The sequence below is a fragment of the Lepidochelys kempii genome, chromosome 4 (genome assembly GCF_965140285.1).
Source record: "Lepidochelys kempii isolate rLepKem1 chromosome 4, rLepKem1.hap1, whole genome shotgun sequence".
NCBI lineage: Eukaryota > Metazoa > Chordata > Testudines > Cheloniidae > Lepidochelys > Lepidochelys kempii.
Window position 1 is genome coordinate 53460302 of NC_136383.1, and position 12525 is coordinate 53472826.

The 12525-nt window shown below is 38.1% G+C and overlaps 2 protein-coding genes across 6 annotated transcripts in view; one reads left to right on the forward strand and one right to left on the reverse strand.

Moving 5' to 3' along the window:
- The window catches only part of ANAPC10 (anaphase promoting complex subunit 10), a 301742-nt gene that overhangs the window by 102017 nt on the left and 187200 nt on the right, over positions 1-12525 (reverse strand). The gene's annotated exons all lie outside the window — the stretch shown is intronic.
- HHIP (hedgehog interacting protein) overlaps positions 1-12525 on the forward strand; it is an 87405-nt gene that overhangs the window by 63296 nt on the left and 11584 nt on the right. For both annotated transcript variants that reach the window (XM_073341236.2, XM_073341234.2), the window contains exons 8-11: positions 2524-2645; positions 5271-5394; positions 6176-6306; positions 7663-7744. In XM_073341236.2, the coding sequence (XP_073197337.1) occupies positions 2524-2645; positions 5271-5394; positions 6176-6306; positions 7663-7744 (459 nt within the window). The remainder of the gene's footprint in view (positions 1-2523; positions 2646-5270; positions 5395-6175; positions 6307-7662; positions 7745-12525) is intronic.

The following is a 12525-nucleotide window of genomic DNA, read 5'->3' on the forward strand; positions in this document are numbered from 1 at the left end:
GCACCTCGCACCCCAACCGCCTGCACTCCAACCCTCTGCCCCAGGTCAGAATCCCCTCCTGCACCCAAACTCCCTCCCAGAGCCGGCACCCTTCACCCTTTCCTGCACCCCAACACAGCCTGGAGCCCCCTCCTGCACCCAAACGCCCTCTCAGAAAGACACTAATATAACAGCTGTTCTAAGGGAAGAAGTAGGCTATTTTGAATTAACTTAACTATATTCTACATGTTTTAAGGCTGAAATGTAACCACAGAATGGTTTTATGTTAATTAAAAGCCACGTTTAGTATAGCGTTAATAGCCTCGATGCCATAATTGTGATCATTTTGTTTTAAATTAAGAAAAAGACTTGTATACAGGGGCCCCACAAAATCTAATAGCCACAGGCCTTAGGAGAGTTAATCCAGCCCTGTTCCTACTGAGCAGTAAAATGCACAGGTTCTTTGTAAGCAGGCCAAACATTTCTCTAGTATGAAATTGGAAATATGGTAATGGGATACAGGAGATCTTCAACTTTAGAGAACTATTGCAAATCAAGGCTGTTTTGACTACAAGTTGCTGCCAGCTAGTGTATCTTTAATAGCACATCTTAAATGGTGGTGTCTCTCCAATGCCTAGTAGATGCATGGCTAAAGAAGAAAAAATACCAGCAACATTTGAGATTATTTCACACCCTCAGAGACCCCAAGGTCTATAGAAGGGCTATAGAAGCTGAACTACAATATCTTCTTGCCCTTACAGGTAGTTGCTTCCTGACTGAGATGGAGGCACATGCATAAGGCAGTTTAAAGAAGTTTGCACTGCTGCTGCCCAGGCTGTATCCGTCCTGAGCAAAGAAAGTGTATTGTTGTCAATGAAGCCCTTCCCAGAGCACTAAATTCATTTTCAGAAAGGAAAAAGGAGGAATGCATTCTTGTCCATATGCCTGTTTTCAGGATACTGAAAATTTGCTGTATTTTATCTTGATCTGAACATTTGTTTAATGTTCAGATCAATCAGAGGCAGCAAAGTCTAGTTGGCTAAATATGCAGATGAAATGCAGGAACTTTTATATTATATTCCCAGCTCTGCCAGGTACTTATTCTGTGGCCTTGGGCAAACCAATTAGCTATTCCTCAGATTCCCTATCTGAAAAGGGAGATAGTAATTTTGGAGGGGAACAGGGAGTGTAAACATTATCGTTTGTACAATGGTCTGAAGATGTAAAGTACTAGATACATGCTTAGTAGTATATTAAGAATCTTTTGATACACCTTTGTACAAAGGAGTGAGTTAAGCTGTGGTATATTAGGAAATACTTTACATGGTTTGATAGCAATAATTCTAGAGTCAGCAGAAGTCAGCTAATAAAGCCAGCAGCAAGCTGCTTAAAACCCTCAGAGGTTTGTACAGATTTCTCATAGTTCAAAAAATATATTTGGTAGAAAAAAGGCACAAAATTTTCAAGTAATAAATCATCTTTTGAAGTGGCAGAAACAGAAGTATTTTTAAAGTAATGGGAGAGACATCTGTTAGCTTTAAGAAAGAAAAGAGAACTCAATTAGCCACTACAACTTAAAATGAAGTGTAGAGTAATACAATTCCGAATGGCTGAGGGGGAAAAAAGTGAAACCTTTTCTTAACTGAGAAAAAAAGGCAAGTAGAAAACAAACAAACATCTGGTGCAATCTGAACGATAACAAAGAGCAGAGGGATTCACATAATTTGTAGTTCAGCAATTAGGGGCAGTAATGTTAAAGGTCAGGTCTACACTACAGTTGATATAACTTACGGTGCTTAGCGGTGTGAAAACGCCCTATCCCTGCACAGTGCAAGTTTTGCGCTGTCCATACCAGCACTATGTTGGCAGGAGATGCTTTCCCGCCGACATAACTTCCGCTTCTCACCAAGGTGGAGTAATTATGCCAACAGGAGAGTGCTGTCCTGTTGGCATAGTACGTCTTCACCAGATGCTCTGCAGTGGTGCAGTTACATCAGGGCAGCTGTGCCAACGTAATGATGGAGTATAAACTTGCCCAGTAACATTTAAGGCCATGCTTTGAGAAACAGAAGAAATCCAATTTGGTTAAAAAAGGAATTGTTCTTTGCTTCCTTTCTATGGTCCAACACCGCTATGCAATAAGAATCAAGTTGCATAGATTTGATGAGCCTTACAGAATTAAAGCTAGTTAAAGTACCAATAATTTCAAACATTATTCAGCAGAGCCCAATTCTTGGTGACAAATAGGAAAAAAGTCTATCCATTCTACAGAATGTGTCATGAGGCACAAGGGGTTTTTGTAGCTGTAGCTGTAGTTTTGTTTTTGTTTTTTTTTGTCACAAAAGTATGAACTCTTTCTTATGCACACTTGTTTTCTCTGTGATCTGGGCACAGTGAATAATATAGTCCACTAAAATATACGGAACACAAAGAGAATAGTCTTCCAAAATTTGACCCGATATTCTATTAGTAGAGAAATAAGAGTCCATAAGAAGCTTTCCCCTAGTCTTTTATGACTTTTCTAACATGCTTTTTGATGCACAGGTGTGCTGTGGATCGCCACCCAACAGATGTAAATATTAATTTAACAATACTTTGCTCAGACTCAAATGGAAAGAATAGATCTTCAGCAAGAATCTTGCAAATAGTAAAGGGGAAAGACTATGGTAAGTTTTATCCAAAACTATTATGAAAAACAGCCTTCAAAAAGTCTATGGAATAATAAATATGGTAGTATTGCCATATTATGGTGTATTGCCATAGGAAACTAGGAAAAACCAGATAAAAAGGAATATTGTAAACTTAATAGGAAACCAATGAAAGACAAAGTACAAGAAAATAAAGGAAAGAAAAGAAAATGTAAATGATGAGGTCTGTTGTTATACATGTTTGTGACCATATGTGACTGCTCATAAAGAAAATTTTCTGAAAGATCAGGAAGTGATGAAAATGTATGCTTACTCATTCACATGTAACCTCTTAAGATACAGAATTTAAGTCTTAGGCAATGTGCCTCTTGTAATGGAGACTAAATGAGAGGCAAAACAACAGAGCACAAATATGATGGGGGTATTTGCCCCCATACTAACCTAGGAGACGATAATGGGACTGAGAAGGGGCCAATTAATCAGATAGGCCACAGGTCAGGGGAATTAGGTGGCCTCAGAAATCCCCGGAATGAAGATGGAGCCCAGCTGAGAAGGAACAGGTGGGGCTAGTATAAAACAAGGAAGCTGGCATCAAAAAGGGGCTGCAATGAGGGAGCCTGTAGCCACTCTTTGAACATTAGAGAGGGAAGGAAAGAAAACTAGATTGAGAGGGTGTAGGAAAAGATTCAGGGAAAGGGCAGCAAGGTTTAAGATGGTACAGCCCTTGGCTGAGTAGAGGATCCCTGAGCTGGAACCCAGAGGAGAGGGCAAGCCTGAGTTCCCTGAAGCCACTGGGAACTGGCATAATCTGGTCAGTGGATGAGAAGACTGCTGGAGATAGTGTGTATGGAGGGACTTTGATACCTGGGAAGGCGAGACTCTAGTGACCCGGCAGGAAGCCATGAAGATAGAGCACCCTGAGCCACAGAGAGAGAGAGCGAGAGAGAGAGAGAGAGGTGGCAGAACAAGCAAGCGAGTGGCAGAAGGTGGCATAAAACCTGGAAAGAGCTAATCCCCAAAGCATCCAGGAGGAGGTGCCCTAGCAGTGAGAGGGACTCTGTTCCAACAACCAAATAGGGAAACTACTGAACACTGTTTAAATTTCAGTTAAAATGTTCAGTTTGGAAATGTACAATATAATATTACTTCACAAGTCATAACATGGCGCACAGTACATCAGGAAACTTGGATTTTAAAGAATTGATATAATCTATTGACTTGGGGCTATTATTGCTAAATAATTATCTGAGTTATATTTAATGTTAAAGTCTGATGCTTGCTGAGAACACTTGCAAATTCAGACAAAAGCCAGATGACCACAGCTCAGAGCTATCTTCTGTCTATGTTGAACATTTAACAACTTCTAAATTCATTCCGGTAAAGTGTGGTAAAGTTCAAAGCAGTGTCACTTGTATGGTATCAAGGACTGACCTAATTTCATGGGACATAAGCTATCTAGGTCTTTAGACTGACCTATGTATACCCATTTCTCCCCCAATCTGTACCGTACTTTGAAAGTAGAATAACTGAGCTGGCTCATGCAGTAGTCCACATATGTAATACAGTCACTTCAATTTTAGTTATTTCACATATTTGGTGTTGTCATTTTATGAATGCCAAGCCAAAGAAAAGTGTGGTTTGAAACGGATTTGGTAAACCACTGTTCCAACAGAATTTTGACTGCATCTCTACCGTAGATCAAACTAAGCAGTATTGTGGCATGGAATTGTGTCCGTCCAGAAGAACTTGCCAGAGCTTGTGCAGTGGTCAGTTGCTTAAACAAAAAAAATAAAATCATAATTTCCCTTTCTCCCTTGTATAATTTCATCCCTTAAAATCATAATCTAATCTGGGAAATTCAGTCAAAGATTTACAAGTGGCAGTCCAACTGCAACAATATTCATGTAAAATAAAAATATCTATTGGCTGTGATTTAAAATTACATAATTGTAACAAAATTTGAGCCTGGTTTTAACCTATGTAGTCTTTAAATATAGTTTAATTGCATATATAGGATCATTTACACATTAACATTGTTGAGGAGATTATCTGATATGATTTAACAGTGCAGTTCTGCAAGAAAAAAATGCATGTTAACTGTTGTCAATCCTAGCAGCAGTATAATGGCCTCAGCCTAAATAAGAAACTACAGTCAGCAAACTGATGCATGATACTGAACAGTACAGGCTTATTGCATTAAGGAACTGACCTTAAAAGAAAGAAGCTTTGGACAAGATTTTCAAAAGCACAAGTCCTGCTGAAAGTCAATGGGACTTGAACTCCTAAATCCCTAAATCACCCCTTTATTATTTATAATGCTGAAGCATAACAGATCCATTCTGTGGGTGAAACTCAAGTCATATAAAAGTCAATAGCAAGACTCCCATCAACTTCAATAGGATAGTTAGGATATGACCCCTTTGGCTCTATTCTTCTCTCAGTCTTAAGTTAGGCTATGTCCCTCTATGTTTATGATGGTGTTTTCTGGTTTCCCTTATGCTCAATTTCCTGTCTTATACATCCTGTACATCCCAACATTGGTGCAATTTAAATGGCAATAACTTTTCTTCATACTGTATTTGCATAATTGTTTTTAATATATGAAATTGCATTTGATCTAATGCTATGGTAGTTACTTTTTAGAAAGCGAGCCTTCACTTCTAGAATTCAAACCATTCAGTAGTGGACCATTGGTCGGTGGATTTGTATACCGAGGTTGCCAATCTCAGAGACTTTATGGAAGTTATGTGTTTGGAGACCGCAACGGGTAGGTGTCTTAAAATATATTCAGTTATGATACATATAAAGCAACAATAATATTTTGCATGTTTGCATATTAAAGTAGTTCTGCCAGCCTTGCAGTGTGGCAATGCCATAGGGAAATCTCCAGGTTTGGAAACAAGATAGGGACCACTACTTTCTGAGTCATGGCATTCTAATGAATAGCAGCAGAGGTGACATACTTGATCTCTGGAGGAGGTTAAAATGGAGATATTGATCCCAAAGGTTCCTCAGAGACCCCCTAATCCACTCTGATCCTCCAAACACTTATGCCCACGCTTAACATTAAGTACACGAGTAGTCTCATTGACTTCAATGGATCAAGTATTTAAGCATGTGTGTAAGTATTTACAAGATCGGGGTCTAACTGATTAACAGAGCAGCTTTGAATCTTGGTCTCATGGAAACATCAATGATGGAAAAAAAGTAATGCTTTCTGGATGAATGGGTGCAGTCCTGTCACACCAAGCAAGAGAAATGCTTAGTACCTACGTGCAAGAGAAATATTTTACAAAGTATTTTCAGGATATATATATTTACAATACTTTGGGCTCAATTCTGCCACACATAGATACTAAGCAACGTGAGTAAGGATGGCAGAAGGATTAATTGTGTTTGTACAATGCCCGCTGGGAAACTATATTGTGATTAATTTTATAGAAGTGTCCATGGAACTACTTACTGCAACTCCCTTTTATTATCTGGACATTTTAAGTTCTCTTTTCAAATGCTATATAACAGTTTGCATTGTATGTGTTTGATTACAGAAATTTTTTAACGCTGCAACAGAGTCCTGTAACCAAACAGTGGCAAGAGAAACCTCTATGTCTTGGCAACAGTGGTTCATGTAGAGGCTTCTTTTCAGGTCACATTTTGGGATTTGGTGAAGATGAATTAGGTATAGTAGAAAAACTCTTATTAAGTTACAAAATAAATCTTACCAAAATTACATGCTGCACCATACAGTATTATAGTAGATCTTTAATTGTATCAGACTCTACAGCATAGCTTTTCTTTTCTTTTTAACTCTTTGACCAAGATTGCCATAGTATCGTCCCTCCTACTCTTTAGCATCTATGTAAGAAGCAACAGGGAGAGGTAGCAGAACGGGTGAAGGTCCCTATTTTCAATCTGTGCACAAACGCAGGGGGTATGAACTTAAGTGAAAGGCACAAATGTAGTTTAAGTTCCATGAGCATAAGACACACATCAAAGTGAGGCCAAGAATTGATTGAAAATATCTAAATGCCATTTACTCCTCCTGTTTCAGAACTTAAAATTCTCATTCATGCTAACTGGATTTTGCGTAAAGACCAATGAGAGATTTTCTTAAATTAATAACTGACTTATATTTGCCTCTCAACACTCATTTAAACAATTAACTATGGAAGTTCAGTGCCATAGTAGGATAGGACACTTTCACCTTAGAAACTTGAGTTCAAATCCTGAATTTGGTGTAAAGGAAAAATGAGTTTGATGATTTCACACTCTTGACATCAAAAGATCATTAACCGCATTGACACAACTGGCAGGAATGTCTTAATAGATGCCAAGGATTTGGGTGGCAATGGGACTGCAATTCAGTACTGAGGTGCTTACTACAATTTCACATAGGATGTTTGCACAGCATCTAGCTCTAGCTGATGCTATTCCTTCGCTTTTATGAACAAATGCACACACCACCACCTTTAGAAAGAAAAAAACTTGGTGTTTCTAGTATATATCTAGTATACATATAGTATATATGTTTCTAGTATATATCTAGTTTTTAAATTGGAATGGATATTTGTCAGAACAGCCCACAGGCAATTAGTCATCTTTATAACGAAGGGCCTGTCATACATTGCACACATTCACATCTCAAAAAATAATTTAAATTTATATAACTCCATATTTCAATAGTAAAACTATTGAATGGGCAGATGAAATTACCCCCTTCTTCCCCCCCACCCAAATTTTGAAGTTTTGTCTAAATTTTGAAATTCAGAAATCTTCAACTAGCTCTATAAAATGTTAAAAGTGAAGAATTTGGTTTTAAATTTGCATGACAAAGTTTGTTTCATGTTTCTAGTTTTAACTGGTAAGAATTGTTTCATACATGTTTTCAAACAGGAAAATTACATTGTATTTTCCAATGATGCAAGATATTTATTTCATGAGGTTTTCACCATCTTGCAAATAGAGCTAGATGGTAAGTCAGAGGTACAGCATATTATTAAAGAACACTAATTTACTAGATCTATTTCTTTAACAGGTGAGGTGTACATTTTATCAAGCAGCAAAAGCATGACACAGTCTCACAATGGGAAACTCTACAAGATTGTTGACCCCAAAAGGTAAGCATTGCTTTATTCACATCACAGATTAGATCAATCTGTTCATAAGCAGGTTAATAAAAACTACCTAGGCAAAATATAAAATGAATACTCTGTGAAACAGAATAAATTATTTATGCTTCACTTTTCCACGTAGCTCTGGTCATGCAATGCTTGAACAAAAACTGAGGGAAATTCTCAACTCAGGAGTCTTCCTAGCAGCAGATGTAGGAGCCATCAGCTGGTACACACACTCTCACCAAAAGTAACCACTATCAAGTATAATTTAAATGCTACGACATGATTTTTTAAACTGTCAGGGGAAGCCTATATATCATCTTCCTCAATCTCTGGATCTTACCCTACTAAGCCTAGATGCTCATATTTTGGGCGTATTTGGGTACATTTGTGGCAGCCTAGACTCCCATATTTACAGTAGAACCTTTTGAACCGATCCACACAGAAGATTCAGCTGGGATTCTGAATCACAAGTGCCTACAGCTGAGTATATATAGTACTCACCGGTGTCAGGACAACAAATTCTTCCTGTCTTAGTGACTGGTGCCCAAGGCCAGCGGGTGTGCTGTGCAAAATGATGTAGTAGTTCACATACAGAACTGGTTCAAAGGGTCTGTGCAGTGACAATGACTATATGAGGAACATACACATTTTTCCCCAAAGCATTCCTTTTTTTCTCCTGCCTGGGAGGTCCCACACACAGGAAGAACACATGAGGGCAGATTCTCATTGATTTCAATGGAGCTATGACAATTTATGCCTGAGGATCTGCCCGATGGTTTCTAGAGACGTCCCTGCCTCCAGGCAGTTATATGCATGGGTTAACTTGCTGTCATCCACCTCTTCTCCAGGTAAGTTTGTACAATGAACAGTGCACCCCAGAATTTATCTGTGACCAGAAAAGCAAAGGCCATACCAAGGATCTTCTGTTTTCCCACCACCAAATGAATACTCCAAATTGTGTATCAAGTCCTAAAAACCAGCAACTATTTCTAACAGGCCCCCAAATCCTACCCAAATGATTTATAAAACAAAATCCATAGACTCAGTAAAATTATTCTGACTTGTGATAAAAACAGTGATGAAATTAAAATCACCCAAAAAGGTTTTCCGAGGTGTAATTAGCACCAAAAGTTGTACATCAAAAATGAGGAATTATCAGATTCAAATAGACAAAAATAGGCCCAAGTTCTTTCTATACTACCCTATACACCAGTCAACATATGAAGAAGCAAATCCCTTTGCCCCAATTTCAAGTTCTTTACAATGCAACTACTTCCAAGGGAATGATAGGGGATCTGAAAACTGTGCACAAAACCCCTCCCTTCCATACACCAATGTCCAACATCTTGGCACATGAGCATCATTACATTTTAATACATTTAATACAATGGAGGTAATGGGAGAAAAGCAGTTAAAGGGAGCTCACCTTAGTTAGAGAAGTGAAACATCCCTGCTCCAAAGAGTTTATAATCTAAGAAAATCTAAAGAAATCTAAGAAAACAACTCTTAGGCTATGTCTCCACTATAGCACAGCTGTACCCCTGCAGCTGAGCTGCTATAAGGTCTCGTGTAGCCACTCTCTGCTGGCAGGAGAGAGCTTTCCCACCGGCATAATTTAACCACACCCAACGAGCAATGGTAGTTGTGTCAGTGGGAGATCATCTCCCACCAACATAGTGCTGTCCACACCGACACTTTTGTTGGTGAAACTTATATTGGTCAGGGGACTGGTTTTTTCACATCCCTGACTGACAAAAGTTTTGCCGCAAAAGTGCTAGTGTAGACAAACCCTTAAGCTCTTATGCTTCAGGATCTAAATCAAACATTGCCTCGGGTTAGAAAGAAACTCACCAGACATAGGTATAGAAATCCATTTAAGGAAATCCATTCCTTCCTCTGAATCATCTAGTATTTGCCATAGTCTGATACATGATTCAACTAGACAGACAATTGTTCTGATCCAGTATGGCAATTCCTTAGGTCCTGTTTATTTTTGAAAAAGAGGGCAGTATCTAATACCTAATCAGGTGCTCCATGGACTTTCAAGGGAGAATACTTCCCCATGCATTATGATTAGTCTTCACAGTTCTGGACTACAGCATGTCTGCAAAGCGTCTTTGGGCCAGGCTGGAGTTGTTTTGAGTTGGACTAGGCCCTAAACTTGCTTAACCCTACAAACTTCTACCATTCAGTTTAGCATTCCTTTTTGACACTCTTCTGCGGTTTATGATACCAGAAGAATATTTACAAATTAATTTATTCCAAACAAAGGATTGTGTCTGGGGCACTTGATCTCATTCAGGCGATTTGAAGCTAAGGTGAATGCTGTTCCCAAGAACTTCAGCTGTTATAGCTTTTAATACAACTGTCTCATATGTCAGGAATTTGCCATTTTCAGAAAAATATAAAAATAATGTTTAAATGTTGCATTTATGAAGATTTTGGTTAATGAGAGATGAGAATAGAAATATACAGTATTAGACCCATTCTCCAAAAAAAGTCTATGTTTGATGGTTCAGAGATATACTCTGAAAGCACTTATTAAAGCTGTCAACAAAATGAGCCATTTTATTGGTGAACCCACCCAGGTGGGCCATACAATCTCCCTCTATCCAAAAAGTTACTATCCCTCTAAGTCATTTAAGAGAATGGAAAGTCAGAATTAATGTCTAATTATATTTAGTTTAGTCTTAGAATGCAAAATTCTTATCTCATTTACCTAGCCACATGCAGTTACTATTCCCATAAGAGACACTAAAGAGAAATTAAAGCTCTTAGTAAATACCAGCCTAGAGAGTTTCACTTTACAGAAGTACACCACAAAAAGTCCTTTGTAACCACTATGGAAAAACTGAGGGTTTTTTTTTTTTTTAATCACAGCACAATCCACTGACTGTAACGGTTTTGTTTTCATTTTCTTACTGTTTCTAACATTGGGTATTAAGGAGCTTTCACTTTTTATCATTTTATAAGGAAAAAACAGTTCAGTTTATCTTTTGACTATTTTCTGGAGCCTGCAGGAAGCCAATTCCTCTGCCATCCCAAAGAAAGTCATACATAATAGAGCAGCTTTAGTCCAGTAAGCCAGTCTTTGCCAATTCATCAGTCAAAGTGTTATGCAAGTGGCCCCCTAAATTGATAAATTCCCACAGTGCCTGTTGACCCAGCTGCCAAGTGCTCATGCAGCAGGTGTTGTTTTCATGACCACCCTGACAGTAATACAAACTGTTTAGCAGTTGCATTGACCTCTTAGCTATTAACATTGATACAGGCTCCACTAGGGACTAGTTTTCAAACATGACAGAATTTCTTAAGACTAGAGGTCATGAACGAGTATACCATATAAGAATAAATTTTATAGGTTGCTGAGTTTAAATCTAAGAACAGTGAGGTTTTTTTCCACATTATTCCCATGTAGTAAATCTGGAGACAAGTAACGAGCTTCTGGCATATCTCCCAGTACTTAAGGTATATTTTTATTTTAGAAACTGTACCTGAAGAGATGCAATATTTATTCTGTGACAAGTAGTAAATTATAATGAAACAAACTTATTTTCACTTGCAATTTGCCCTAGAAAAAATCAAAGTTAGGATACATTTTGCATTAATATGTGTTTGTCCATCATTTTAATAACTAAGTAATATTTTGGGTGAAATGTAATTGAAGTGAAATCTTCTCCTATCCACAAAGCAGTGAAACTATCAGAAACCCTTTTGACATCAGAGTCAGGATTTGCATGGATATGCCCTATTCCCAGAACAGAGATGCATCTTTTGTTTGTTTTACTCGCCAAGCATTTTAAAAATATTGTGCCAACTTCACCCTTGATGGCATGGCATTCGCTTCAGTGGAATTACATGAAAGCTGAATTTTGCCTCCTAAATTGTATTGCTCCACATGTGCGTGAGTGGAATAGCAACACACATTGCAATTAAATCACTGACTTTCTGCATGTGGTGGAACTATCAAGAGATTTATTAAGGATGCCATGAAATGACAGATTATTTTTATGTGAATTTTCCTTTATTAAAACATGGCTTATATTTGTATTCATTAACTTGCATTAAATAATAACAGAGGCTGCTCTTCTATTCCTAGTACAGTAATGCATATGTAAATTATTTTACTATCCCGAGTCTCAATTTGCTGAGTATGTCAGACCTTCATCAGACAATGAGTACCCCGAGACCAAATGCAGCTTTTATTCCATGCTCCATATATCTACGATTACACAGATTCATGAATGTATACTTTAACAAGCAAGATATCTAATACTGTACTGTTTATATAAATAGCTCTTTAAGATATAGAGTCTGAAAAATTCTAGTTACATAGTCATTAGCAGCAGCTTTTTTGGTTGACTTCCTAGGAGCCAAATCCTACACACAATCAGTTTACTGGGCTCTGCACTTGAGAGTTTTATAGGGACTAATGGGAGGAGTGAAAGAATCTTTCCCACAGAACATCATGTGGATAGTGAGCAACTCCATGGTTACAGCCGCCATGTCTTGCAACTTGGAGATTGTGAAGAAGTAGATGATACATGCATGAAGTCACTGACCTTAATCTGGTCCTGAGTCCAAGAAGGGACAGTAGGTCAATAACTTTATGGATCCCCATCTATTCTCTACATCTGCCCCATTCTCCATGTTCTATGTCAGGAGACAGAAGAACTACGTGTGTGAGCAAAATTACAAACATGCTTAAGTGTTGGCATGATCAGGCCCTCAGTCAGTTCCAGAACTAATTTTACCTTTGTGGGATCCAGTTTAAAATAATT